A 14521-nucleotide genomic window follows, 5' to 3' on the forward strand; every position below is an offset into this window, starting at 1 on the left:
GACACACACACGCACACACACACATACAAACAGATAAAACACACACGCACATAAACACACGCACATACACACACAGATAAAACACATGCACACGTAAAAACACACACACACGTAAAAACACACATGCACGTACAGATGAAAAACAAACACGCACACACACATAGAACACTATATGCCCCCCCCCCCCCCCCCCCCACACACACACACACACACACACCCCAGTAGCTCGTCAGCAGAATACATAACTCCTAAAAAAAGGGTCCCCCCCCCGGCTATTTGAAGAGAGAGAGGTAGAGAGGGGGGGGGGGAGGGATAGAGGACGCAGGGAGACCTGGGACAGGCCTACTCGTCCCAGGGGGGCTTCTGTGTTAGTGTGTTGCATATTTCCCCTTGTTCTCGCCCTCCACGCCGGCGCCGCTGGAGGTGTTGTTCCGTCCAGGCCCCAGGTGGGGCGGCGTGGGGCTCAGGAGGTAGAGCGGGTTGGCTGGTGACCGCAAGGTCGCTGGTTCGATCCCCGGCTCCTCCTAGCCGAGTGTTGAGGTGTACCTATGCAAGACGCCTCATCCCCACTGCTCCTGAGGAGCTGGCTGTCGCCCTGCGTGGCTGACTCCGCCGTCGGTGTGTGAACGTGTGCATGAATGGGTGAATGTTAACATTGTAAAGCGCTTTGAGTGGCCGCTGGTTAGTAAAGCGCTGCATAAATGCTTTACCGGGTAAGACGACCTGCTCCGCAAGACTAGTGCGGGCGTTCGAGTATAAACCAACGACTCCTTCGTCATCCATCCTGACCTCACATTTTAAGCAACAGCTTTAACTTTGTTAATAATTTCTGCTTAAATCTCATGGTCAACATCCAGCTAACATCATCCACGTTGACTTTGAGGAGAGGCTTGGAGGTAAACTTGTGATACGGACGGCGGCCATGTAAGTTTCTCGAATAAGAAGTACGCAATAATCAGTTCCATGACCTCCTAGTCTCTTACACAGTTGGTCATAAGTTTCTTGTTTTAGCGTTCCACAAATCAAACGAGAGCATCGTATTACCACATGCGTTTACATCTGTAAGCGAGGGATCAGTATAGAAAGAGTCACGCGAGCGTTTGCTAGCCATCATTATCGATTCTAAATTAATTGAGCACTTGTAGTTGAGGAGAGAGGGAACAAGGAACTGTACCCCAATTGTGTTACTTTACTATGAATTGTTATTGAGTGAAATAGAAAGCCAAAATATGATTCAAAGAGTTTCAATGCGAGTTGTGATACAAGTTTGTAAAACTTTTGACACAATTCCAAGAGAAATATGCATGCATAAATATCCTTATTTTCTTATTTATATCCCATATCTCCATGTTGTTGTTTTTTTTTACATACACAAAAATAAATGTATTTCCAGCTCCTACAGCGACTCAAAGCCCTTTACAATCAACACCATTAATTCACCCACTCACACCTTCATAGACCAACACGGTGTCAGCCAGGGAAAGGCCACTAAAGAAAAGCACAGACAGCGAGCGATGAGGGGGGACTCAGAGAAACATCCCTTTGTTTTAGCCTGGAGTCGCCGTGGAATTGATCCAGCAACCCTCCAAATAACAGACTTTAGCTTTAATCGCTACGCCAATGAGCAGTGGATGTGTGAGTGCGTTTTCGCGATTATCATGATAATTGCAGGTAATAACAGATACCCCCCTTCCAACCTTTTTTAGAATTACACGTGCATAAAGAGCTTTCACTGTGGTATAGTTGCACATCTAACGTCACCTAACAGAGCCCAAAACTAATCCTGTCTGCACTGAACACTGTACTGCGCCACATAGATCTGTGTGTGTGTGTGTGTGTGTGTGTGTGTGTGTGTGTGTGTGTGTGTGTGTGTGTGTGTGTGTGTGTGTGTGTGTGTGTGTGTGTGTGTGTGTGTGTGTGTGTGTGTGTGTGTGTGTGTGTGTGTGTGTGTGTGTGTGTGTGTGTGTGTATAAATAACCGTTCCATGGCAAGCTGCTAAGAGCCCTAGTGCAAATAGTCAAATCATTAATGCTAGACAGAGTCATCCAATTACTATGCACCAGTGATAATAACTGGTGTAGACATTTAGGCCTACATCATTAACACATCCAAAATAACAACAACAACAGATGGTGGAGCGCAATTTGAAGCTTAACTCGTTTTTTTTTGGGTTGCGTTGTGTTTTTTCCGATTCCTTCCTCTGTCTCTGTGTGTGTGTGTGTGTGTGTGTGTGTGTGTGTGTGTGTGTGTGTGTGTGTGTGTGTGTGTGTGTGTGTGTGTGTGTGTGTGTGTGTGTGTGTGTGTGTGTGTGTGTGTGTGTGTGTGTGTGTGTGTGTGTGTGTGTGTGTGCTTGCGAACACTTTGCGATGCAAGTCCATGAACTGGATCCTCTAGGCACTTCTTCCTCCACTAAAATAATCACAGCCTAATTGGCTCGCTTAACTTCACAGCAATTACAGCGGGTACCAAACCGGGCAGAACGCACAGTACACACTCAGTGTTTTTCGGTTTATTCTTCTGCTAGGCGATATATATTTTTTCATCGGTCGAGTTGGATTTTTTCTTTTTTAAATGCGTACATGCAAGACGCCCGTTTTCCCAAACGCCTCTTTGTATTAACAAACAAAGGCCTAATTTGCAGCGTTGCGGCGCGTGAGCATTGGCCGACGCATTAATAATCCATCCGGCTTCCATTAAGACGTCCTAGGCAGGATCCGTCCTTCCGTTCTTCAAAGTGTCTTATATCGTCTTTTTGTTTTTTTAATCGGACGGTGTTTAGGGAACCGTTTGTTTTCCTGACACGTTGACAACTCAGACTATGCCGGCATGTCTCCAAAGGAGTTTATTTGTTCAGATTGTTCGTCTTCTTAATGTATACAATACCGTTTTTAGTACGTGACAGTGGCTCATAATTATGATTATCGGAGAAATAAAAGAGTGGAGGTGGTCGGGCTTTAGGTTACCGCAAATTACCGTCCCGCGCCGGCACGGTTAGAGGTCAATGCACTGTTGCAGAAGAAGGAGAAGAAAAAGAAGATGATGAAGAAGGAGTCTAAGAAAAGAGAGAGGAGACGAAGAAGAAGAAGGAGACTAAGAAGAAGGATACGAAGAGGAAGACTAAGAAGAGAGAGGAGAGGAAGAAGGAAACAAATAAGAAGATGAATTTGAAGGGGACGAAAACAAAGAAGGAGAAGATGAAGACGAAGGAGACGACGAAGATATAGAAGTAGAGGAAGAAGAAGGTGGGAGGGGGTAGAGATGAAAAGAAAACACAGAAAACAAAACGAGAGAAAGGAAAAAATACAGCAACAACTGCAGCATCGGCAACAACAATAACAACAAAACCCCCTGTGGTAGCTCCCTGTTAGCGTGTTAATCAGATACAATATCATTTGTCTGGGATTCTTCCCTTGCTTTTTTTGTGTGGAGAATTCCCTTTACAATACAACTGAGCTGACTGCAGAAAAGTTGTTTCCCCCCCCCCTCCCCCCATCTCCAACACCCCCGGTAAGTATATATAAGAAAATCTGGAGTTTTTAGTTGATTTTATTTTTAAAAAGGGTTACACTAATGAGCAAGGAGGAAGTGGAGATGGAGGAGCACGTTTTTAGATATGTTCCTTCATCTTAAGAGTCAGGGCGCTGTTTTAATTTGTAAGCAAAAGCAGCACGCAGCCAATGAGATTTTAATTGCCACACATAAATAATTCCTTGTGTACACTGGCGCGCTCCAGTCAGATTCGCTGTTTATTTGATGACCGAAATTAGTCATTATCGGGATTTGTGTTGATGCGGAAGATTTTATTTATTAATATCACTCCCTCGCTTAAATATCCTTCTGATCCGGTCCCAATTAATTACGTAGAGGAAAAAAATAAAAAACCCACATCAAACTGGATCTCTGGGCGCGCCTCTACTTCTGCCCTAGCCGGGGCCGTTGCCACGACGATAACGCAGATGACCAATAGGAAAGGAAGGGTGTGTCTTATTTTTGTTTTGGTTCGAATGTCACCGAGTTCCCGCCTCCCTTCCGGCGGTGGCAAAGAGAAACTTTTGTGGTGTCACACACACACCTATTGTTGATTGCTCTTCCTCCCGTGGACGGACAAGCTTTTGATCGATGACAGTCGTGAAACGTGTCGGACGACGTCGCTCGCCGGAACAAGGTAGCGGGCGAGAGAATTCGTCAGCGAAACCGGAAGACGAGTTCTATCGTGGTCCCTTGTTACTTCAGGCCTTGGCACGACCGAGGGAGTGAGCACCAAAGGTTCCCATGTTGGTGACCGTTCTACTTCCGAGAGGATGCGGTTGCGATTACAGGCAGGATGACACATGGTCCAGAAGATGACGTAAATGGTAAACGGTAAATGGTAAATGGACTGCATTTATACAGCGCTTTGAGTGGCCACTCAGAACGCTTTACAATATTGCCTTTACAACATCCAGCCATTCATACACACAATCACACACTCGACGGCGGTGTCAACAACAGCCGGCTCATCGGGAGCAGTCAGGATGAGGTGTCTCGCTCAGAGACACCGCGACACTAGAGTCAGGTATTGAACCGGCAACCTTCCGGTTACCACCAAGCCCGCTCTTCCTCCTGAGCCTCAAATGCCGCCCTGTAAATCATCTTCTTTGTCCGAAATATTGAACGTCAATGGGGGGGAGTTTGAGAGGCACCATGCTAGGCAAAGTCTTAGCCTGGTTTAGCGTTCGGGTGTTCTGTCAATCAACTCACCGGAGAGCTGTTGGAACTCGGGGTCTTCCGGGCTGGTGGTCTCCGTCAGATCCTGGAGGTAATGTTTGTACCTGAGGAGAGGATAAAAGACGTTAACGACGCCGACATATGCACGGCGATCAACGCAACAAACTGAAAAAAAAAAAAAAAAAAAGTCCCTGGAGGGGGCCCGTTATTCCCGAAAGGTAGCCATGGTAACAGCTGTCCCGGAACACCGGCATCTGTACAGCCGTGGTGTGTTCCCACAGAGACCCCCCCCCCCCCTCCTGTCGCATCGAGACCGTTGGACAACTAAACGAACATCGAATCCGAACACTGTCGCTGCGGTTTATGAAAGAATCATTTCTGCCACAAGTTGCCGCCTTAACTGCAACACACAAGTGATCAGAGTATTCAATATCCTTCTCCCACATACTGCCGTACGCCGTCTTAGAACCGTCCTGCTCATCACCCGTCCACTTGTGATGAGTTTAGTTCAATTACGATGTTGTGGATGGTTGCTGATCAGTGTACGGCTACTGCTGCGGTTGTTTTTTGATTTCCTTGAAATGCTTCAGGGTCCCTCTTGTGTTAAACCGGCTGAAAACTTTGCTGTTACTGTCTCTGCGTTTGAGCCGTAATTATCCCCCGAATCGGTTCAGCAGACCGGTGGTAATCGCTTCCACCGTTTTCCTCAACAATAACCTATTCTTAAGAGCGCTTAATTGATTCAACAACCTTTGAATCGACATTTGAATCCATTAGTTAGCGGCAGTTAACTAATGATGCCTCCCCATTGAACTTTGATACTTGGCGCACACAATTCGGACGAGAAAATGAACGTGGGTGACTCCGAAATATCGATTTAAAACCAGTTGGCCGGGTTGGCCGTTGCACAACATTTAAACGCTGGAGGGGTGTTTTAAAGAGCCGAGAGCTTCAAACACACTGAATCAGGACCAGGGCCCTGGGCTAAAAGGAGAGGGATAATGAGAGCTGGAGGCCTTCTGCTGGACACTGGGTCGACTCCTAGGTGACGTTCACACAAGTGGTCCCTTAAATACGAGAGAGAGAGAGAGAGTCCAGTAATCAACCCACCGCTCCCATTAAAAAACACTAACAACACCGGGCTGCACCAGTACCTCCACGAAGGCTCCGAAGGCTATACGAGCCAGCGGGTGGGGGGGTGGGGAGGGTGGATGGGTGTGTGGGCGTGGTAGACTGGTCGGGGGGTGACCTTGAAGCAAATTGACAATTTACATTGATTTTCCCGTCTCTCCTTTGCTACTTTGCCAACACCCCTTCCTTAAGCGGTCTCATTGGGCCTTCACTGTGTCTACCAGCCAGGGCTGGTTGTTTAAGAGACACGCAGGTATCAGAGCCATTAGCCCGACGTCAGAGGGGACTGGCGGCTATGTGTGGCTGCCCGGCTATTTCTGGCCGCGTTTCCCTGTGTGGGGTTTAGGAGTGATGCAAACATATGTAACGGCGTTGCCAAAAAACACACACCGACTCACCGTGCGCACGTGTGCGCGCGCGCACGCGTACACGTACACAGGCACTCAGTGCTGCGATTACCCGCGTGTCTGGCATGGGGAAAAAGGCGGAAAACAAAACAAAGCTGGACTAAACGGATCGGGTTATTCCGGGCCGGGCCCGTGCATCCGTGTGCTCCTGTGTTTCTGTGGTCTCCCAGCGGCATGTCTGTGATGGGAGAGGGGGGGGGGGTTCAACTCCATGTGGCGGTTGTAGCGTCCTTTTCACTCATTAGGAATGAAAGGGGCGCCAAACAAGCTCCAATTAGGCCTTGCTCAATTAATACGAAAACGACAAGGGGTAAGGGGGGTAAGGGGGGTAAGGGGGTGGGGGGGGGTGGGGGGGGGAGAGAAATAATTTTCACTTCTTTTGCTTCTCATCTTGTAATAATAACAAATACATTACAGGCATTAACAGCCACGGATGCTACTCGTCCTTATTAGGGGAAGGGAGGAAAAAATAAAAATCTAATTAAAACCCAGCCGCGTAACAAAGAAGCAGAGGTGGTGTGTGAGCTGCTGGGTGTTTGTCATTATTAGCGGAAACATTATTACAGCTGCAATCCAAATAATGTAAAACCGCGCGAGCTCGCTTAGCCGGCCTGTCCCGGTCATTAGCGGCGGCGGCAACGCGAAGATAATGAGACAATGCGAGGCAATTGCGAGCCACAATTATTAACAGTTCAGATACCCCTAACGACGAGCGCCACATCAGAGAGGAGCCAGAATGGCCCCTTTTATTCAATCGGGAGCCCCCGCCCCCCTCCACCACCGCCGCCGCCGCCCCCTCCACCACCGCCGCCGCCGCTGCCCTCGTCTCCTACGCAAATTGCTAATTCCATTTACGCTCGGCGGCTGATTCCCCGCCTGGGTTTTGTTCTCACACTCTCAGCGGCGGCGGGCTCGAGGTCACCCGGTCGGCCCGCTCGCGTGTCAGCAGAGAAGAAGAAAGAGGAAGAAGAAAGAGAAGGGAAGACGCGGGAAATATCCCTCCAATTATTTTCCTTTAAACACACACATTAGGGATTCAAAAATGTTCTAATTAAGAGACAACAGGGGCTGTCAGGCGCGGGCACGGGTTAGTGGACATGGCACGGGCTTATGGGTAATTACTCGACTTTAATAGCTTCAGAAGCGGCAGAACGCGCGCCAGTGTTGTATGTCGCCAGAAGTGTGGAAAATGCTCTCGCACGATCTCAAGTTTGGCAATTAAAATGTGTATTACCAAAGTGATTGCCTTCCTGTGGATGTCGGACAGACACTGCAAAGAGAAGTTCTCCCGCGTCATTTCTCCAGCTCACTATATTGTGAACTTCCAGACGCGAAAACTTCGGAAAAGCAGACATTTCTGTCTAAGGGAAGAAAAACTCATAGCAACAGCCGATTTTAAAGTCTTTTTTTTTTTATTATCGTCAAGGGTCAATTATAATTGAATAGCTCAAATCAGTAAGCGGAAGTTTTGAGGTTGTTCCATTGAACCGCTAAGTGCCAGGCTTCAGAATTAAGGTCACAGGGAAGCGACGAGCGATTAACACCCCCAAACAATGTCCAAGAACAGGCAACACAAAAAAAAAAGCAAGGAGAGACGTTGGTCCATTGTGCGCTTGGGGCCTCATCGTCACCGCAAGTATGGTAAAGCAGCAATGAACCACGGCGCGCGCTCTCGCTCTCTCTCTCTCTCTCTCTCTCTCTCTCTCTCTCTCTCTCTCTCTCTCTCTCTCTCTCTCTCTCTCTCTCTCTCTCTCTCTCTCTCTCTCTCTCTCTCTCTCTCTCTCTCTCTCTCTCTCTCTCTCTCTCTCTCTCTCTCTCTCTCTCTCTCTGCAAAGCCTTTGTAGCCGCGGAAACACGGTGCAAAACGAAAGCTCTTGAGAGATAGGGCATTTAGGGCTCTTTCAAAAGAACATAAAAGTGGTATTCTTCCAAACAAGGAGCTGGCGGTGAAGGGAGTCGTCCGACGCCGCGAGAGAGCCAACGCGCGACGGAGATGAAGCTGCTGAAGCCCTGACTCGCATTCGAACCTTCATTGAAAAGTACAAAACGAGCAAAAGGGAGGAAAATAAAGAAATAACTCGTCAAACCCATATGGAATGCACTGACAACCAAGGTGCTCCTAATGTGAAGGCAGCGCGACAATGACCTCCCTCCCCCCGGCTCGTCCAATTAAAGAGCGCTAGCTGTTCCCTCGCGGCAGCTGCCATCCCATAATCGCCCCGATTGCCGACGCATCTTTGTTATCGACACAAACACAACACACAACAAACGGCAAGTCCCACACAGACGAGAGAGGGGAAGGAGGAAGAAGAAGTAGAAGAAGAAGACGGAGAAGAGAGGAGACGAGGAAGAAGCAGAAGAAGAAGCAGAAGAGGAAGAAAAAGAAAAAGGAGACGAGGAAGACGAAGAAGACGAAGACGAAGAAGAAGACCGGGTTGGTAGTGAGGCCCATGAGTGCGGGCATCAACCCGGGATCTCTGCTGCATCACAACAAACAGGATGTGTGTGGGGGAGGGAGGGGGGTTGAGCTTTGCGGAGGACCGGGAAGAGAGAGTCAAATGGCACTTAATAAAAAAGACAATGATTTCCCCCCCCCCGTACCGACAGGCCGCCGGGCCGGTGGCGAGGGTCCTGCCGCCATCCATCATCACTGAGTGGCGATAAGTGACACGTCAACCTCCCCCCCCCCCCCCCCCCCCCCTCACCCACGCTCTTATTCCCAAAAGCTTCTGGGACAGGGGGGGGGAGGGGGGGGGGTGCCAGCCGCAGGGGCCCATTATCTGGGGGCCCCGCATCACTTAAAATCATCATACAATTACTTAGGCGCATCCACCCACCACCCCTCCTGCACCCACCATGCCCCCCCCCCCCCCCCCCACGAGCCTCCTGGGTTACACCGCCAGCCGAGGGGAGAATCAATAGGGATGATGGGAAGAGCACACACACACACACACACACACACACACACACACACACACACACACACACACACACACACACACACACACACACACACACACACACACACACACACACACACACACACACACACACACGGATCCCAGCCGTGCACGCAGCGCAGCGCTTGTAGGGTGGGTGGAGGCGAATAGGCTCCGCCCCCACCTCCCAGAAGAGGGAGTAAATGAAGGAATGACGCGGACATGGGACTAGCCGCCATTCGGATGAGACGTGACGCGGGTTGGGAAGCGACGTGTCCGTCGGTATTCCCGGAATTCCGTGCCTATGTTTCCATGGAGGTGAACCTCGCTCCCAGGCGTTCCCGGCTTGTGATGGAACACCTGGAGGCGGGCCCTCAGGATAGGGGGCGGGAGTATCAGTCAAGTGGGTTTAGGGACGAGAGAAAGGGCGGGATTTTCGAACAGATGGGTTTATGGTTGAGAGGGCGGGACTTTCAGTTACACGGGTTTAATGCTGCAAAGGAGGGCGGGACATTCAGTTCCATAGGTTTAAGTGTGAGAGAGTGGGCGGGACATTTCAGTTACATGGGATAAGCAGTGAGAGGGAGGGCAGGACCATTAGTTACATGGTTTAGTGCTGCAAAGGAGGGCGGGACTTTCAGTTCCATCTGTTTGGCGGCCAAAAGAGAGGGCGGGCCTTTCTGTTCCATGGCTCCAGCGTTGAAAGGCAAGCGAGAGGGAGGGACATCTGTTTTCCTCTCCGTGTTTTCGTGCGTGTTGCTCGGCGGTATTCTTCTTCAAAACTCCACATCGAGAGACTCCCACCTTGTTCTTGTTTACATTATCCTCATCGTGTTCTTCTTCTTCCTGCTGCTCAGGGTACTATTGAACGTCGCAGACAGCTCACAGGAAGAAGGAGTACAGAAGTCGCGTCTCTGTAGCCCGGGACAACGCCACAACCCCTCCCTCAGCCTAGATGAAGGGTTAGCACCCGTGCTAGCTGGAGGGGTGTAGACGGAGAGCCGTCCGCGGCGATTAGCGTCACTCCGAGCCGCGCGGAGGGACGGGCAGAGTAGGTCCTCGTTAAGACACAGCGGCGGAGCGACAACAACACCGTTCTGATACCTACAGCTGCGTTGCTAAGCGCCACCGCGGCTACTGTTGTTCAGCTAATTAACGTGCAGGGATCACCACCACGACAGGGACGAGAGGGGGAGAGAGAGAGAGAGAGAGAGAGAGAGAGAGAGAGAGAGAGAGAGAGAGAGAGAGAGAGAGAGAGAGAGAGAGAGAGAGAGAGAACAAGAGAGAGAACGAGAGAGAGAGCGAGAGAGAGAGCGAGAGAGAGAGCGACAGAGAACAAGAGAGAGAATGAGAGAGAGAGAGATAGAGTACGAGAGAGAACGAGGGGGAGAGAGAGAACGAGGGGGAGGGGGAGAGGGAGAGGGAGAGGGAGAGGGAGAGAGAGAGAACGTTGGTTCACAGAGAAAGGGAGAACGGAGGATGACAGTTGGTGGACAGTTGGAGATGCTACGTGGGCGCTACATCAAATAGCAATAATTACACCTGTCAGCGGCGGTCTGTGGAGTGAAACGCCGCGTAGGTGACTTCATGAGAGGAAGGAGGGTGGCTCCGACTGGAGAGGAGACGAAGCATGGAAGGAAAACAGGAAAAATAAGCCAAGAACCGCCGACCCGTGCACTAAGTGTTTTCTTGCGGAGGAGTGGCTCGGCGACGGGGCTCCATCTGAACATAAACACACAGGATCCATGTGTCACAAAGTCCCGCCCTCGCTCGCACTCAAACCCGTGTGTCTCAAAGTCCCGCCCTCGCTCACACTCAAACCCATGTGTCTCAAAGTCCCGCCCCCTCTCGCACTCAAACCCGTGTGTCTCAAAGTCCCGCCCTCTCTCGCACTCAAACCCGTGTATCTCAAAGTCCCGCCCTCTCTCGCACTCAAACCCGTGTATCTCAAAGTCCCGCCCGCCTTTGCACCACTCAACCCATGGAACTGAAGGTCCCGCCCTCCTTTGCACCACTCAACCCATGGAGCAGAAAGTCCCGCCCTCCTTTGCAACACTCAACCCATGGAACTGAAGGTCCCGCCCTCCTTTGCACCACTCAACCCATGGAACTGAAGGTCCCGCCCTCCTTTGCACCACTCAACCCATGGAACTGAAGGTCCCGCCCTCCTTTGCACCACTCAACCCATGGAACTGAAGGTCCCGCCCTCCTTTGCACCACTCAACCCATGGAACTGAAGGTCCCGCCCTCCTTTGCACCACTCAACCCATGGAACAGAAAGTCCCGCCCTCCCCCTCTGGGGGGCCCCTCCTGAACATAGACCCCCAGGGTCTGAGCTGTAAGGCCCCTCCGGAGGAAATAGACCCCCAGGATCTGGGCGCCTGGAGGGCCTCTTCGCGCGGACCACATTCCTCAGAATGCGCTGAATTACCTGGATGTGTTGGTGGGTGAGGTGGCAATGGTGTGGTGTGGTGTGGTTGGGGGAGTGTGGTGGTGGTAGTGGTGGAGGTGGTGGTTCTGGAGGACTGGTTAGCTGGGGTGAAGGTGGTGGGGTTGGGTGTGGAGGTCGAGGGGGTGAAGGTGGTGGGGTTGGGTGTGGAGGTCGAGGGGGTGAAGGTGGTGGGGTTGGGTGTGGAGGTCGAGGGGGTGAAGGTGGTGGGGTTGGGTGTGGAGGTCGAGGGGGTGAAGGTGGTGGGGTTGGGTGTGGAGGTCGAGGGGGTGAAGGTGGTGGGGTTGGGTGTGGAGGTCGAGGGGGTGAAGGTGGTGGGGTTGGGTGTGGAGGTCGAGGGGGTGAAGGTGGTGGGGTTGGGTGTGGAGGTCGAGGGGGTGAAGGTGGTGGGGTTGGGTGTGGAGGTCGAGGGGGTGAAGGTGGTGGGGTTGGGTGTGGAGGTCGAGGGGGTGAAGGTGGTGGGGTTGGGTGTGGAGGTCGAGGGGGTGAAGGTGGTGGGGTTGGGTGTGGAGGTCGAGGGGGTGAAGGTGGTGGGGTTGGGTGTGGAGGTCGAGGGGGTGAAGGTGGTGGGGTTGGGTGTGGAGGTCGAGGGGGTGAAGGTGGTGGGGTTGGGTGTGGAGGTCGAGGGGGTGAAGGTGGTGGGGTTGGGTGTGGAGGTCGAGGGGGTGAAGGTGGTGGGGTTGGGTGTGGAGGTCGAGGGGGTGAAGGTGGTGGGGTTGGGTGTGGAGGTCGAGGGGGTGAAGGTGGTGGGGTTGGGTGTGGAGGTCGAGGGGGTGATGGTGGTGAGGTTGGGTGGGGAGGTCGAGGTGATGGTGCTGGAGGTGGGGTAGCGGTGGTGGTGTGGTTGGAGGAGGTGGAGGTGGTGGTGGTGGTGGTGGTGGTGGTGGTGGTGCTGGTGGTGGTGGTGGTGGTGGTGGTGGTGGTGCTGGTGGTGCTGGTGCTGGTGGTGGTGGTGGTGCTGGTGGTGGTGGTGGTCTTACTGGTGGATGCGCTGGGCGGGGAGGTTGAGCAGGTCCTCCAGCTTGCAGTCTCTGAACTCTGGGCGGGCCTCCTGCAGGGCCTTGTAGCGTCTGAAGCCACGGTTCTTCTTCAGCTGCGCCTGGATCCACCAACACAACACAGAGTTCAGCACCCAGCTGCAGCCCTCTGACCACGGGTCACTTATCACAGTCCACTGCTTTGTAAAGTCACCAAAAACACATCATTAAATACGAAACCTAAACCAAATGGATCGCTGCAGTCGCTTATCTAGTTTGTGTGATTAAAGGTTTAAATGAGCTAAAATAATCTGCTTGGTTCATTGTTTTTTGTTCCAATTACAGTATAAATATTCCTCATAGTTGAATGTCGAAGTGTCCTTGAGCAAGGCGTCTAACCCTACCTGCACACCGTCGGTGTGTGAATGTGCGCGTGAATGGGTGAGTGTCAGGCAACATTGCAAAGCTCTTTGGATAAAAGCACGATATAATTGCAGTCAATTCACCATTTATATACTGTATGTACCTACTTTAAAAAAGTAATAACAAGATTACAATCCACATTTTTCTTCAGACGCTCACGTCAAAGAGAACCAGAGGAACGACCTCGAGAGGAACACCAAGATGGCGGAGTCAGAACTCAGGACGCAAACGACCACGGCCTAACGAACTGAACCCCGGGCACCCTTCAGCTCCCGGCCAATCACACGCCGCTCCATCCTTCCTCCCCCCCCCCCCACCAACACACCTTGACTCCTGTCACTTCCCACAGCACCTCCCGGCCCGACTCGCCCGTCACCGTGAATCACTTCCTTGTCAGTCGTTACTCCAGCTCGCCGGTTGTGGCGCGGAATGGGGAATGCGGCGCGGTCATTAAATATGCATCTACACGCCGTGTCAACATGAGTGCTTGTCAACCTTTCCGGTAAGGGGGGGGGGGGGGGGGGGGGGGAGGGCTGGGAGGGGGGGGGGGGGGGGGGGGGGGTGGTTATCTTGTCATCCGTGTCAGTCAAGTGATTCACGAGGGCTCCCTGGGTTCTAAAGCCCTCGTAGCCGTGTGTACCGGGCAGTACGGCGGCGATGGTACCTGAACCTTCTCCCAGCATGCACCACGAAATGAGGCGAGAGTTGGGCGGAGGGAGGGGGGTGGGGTGGGGTGGGGGAGATAAAAAGGTGGGGTGGTGATTCTGGTCGACTTCATCATCAGCATAGGAAGGGAGTGCGAGTGTGTGCGTGTGTGTGTGTGCGCGCGTGTGTGTAAGGGAGTGTGAGTGTGTGTGTGTGTGAGTGCGAGTGTTTGCGTGCGTGCGTGCGTGTGCGTGTGTGTGTGTATGTGGGGGAGACAGTGGGGGTGGGTGCACAGTAGGGGTCACCCGCAGTGCTGTCTTTCCACGTGCACACGCACCGCAGCAGATGTTTAACTGGTCATTACTGGCTGCGGGGGCAGCTGGAGTCTCCCCCCCTGGGGGGTGGGTGGGGGGGGGGGGGGTGGACAGACAGGTGGTGAATCAGTGGGATGATAGCGGGGATGTGAGGGGAATGAGCGATCAGGTGTGGAGGCGCTGGTAGTGCCGGAGCGAACCGAGGCCGTACATTAGGAGACCGCAGTGGAGCGGGTCGACGTGGGTCTGCTTCCTCTCCGAGCGGCTGGAGGTGTGTGCGGCGAGCTCAGCGCGAGAGGTGCTATCCCCACTCCTTCTCCATCTCCACCACCTCCTGCTCCACCTCCACCACCTCCTCTACCACCTCCGCCTCCGTCGCCTCGACCTTCTCCATCTCCTCCTCCTCTACCTCCAGCACCAACTACTCAACCTCCTACACCTACTCCACCACCTCCTTCTCCATCTCCTCCTCCTCTACCTCCTCGGCCTCTGGCACCAACTACACCTCCTCCCCTACTCCACCACCTCC

The 14521-nt window shown here is 52.4% G+C and overlaps 1 protein-coding gene across 1 annotated transcript in view; it reads right to left on the reverse strand.

Annotated features, from left to right (window-relative positions):
* The window catches only part of arhgef39 (Rho guanine nucleotide exchange factor (GEF) 39), a 44167-nt gene that overhangs the window by 16698 nt on the left and 12948 nt on the right, over positions 1–14521 (reverse strand). Inside the window, exons 5-6 of the mRNA XM_056589608.1 lie at positions 12614–12732; positions 4741–4811 (exon numbers count right to left, since the gene is read on the reverse strand). Of these exons, the coding sequence (XP_056445583.1) occupies positions 4741–4811; positions 12614–12732 (190 nt within the window). The remainder of the gene's footprint in view (positions 1–4740; positions 4812–12613; positions 12733–14521) is intronic.

This window comes from Gadus chalcogrammus, chromosome 4 (assembly GCF_026213295.1).
Source record: "Gadus chalcogrammus isolate NIFS_2021 chromosome 4, NIFS_Gcha_1.0, whole genome shotgun sequence".
Taxonomy (NCBI): Eukaryota; Metazoa; Chordata; class Actinopteri; order Gadiformes; family Gadidae; genus Gadus; species Gadus chalcogrammus.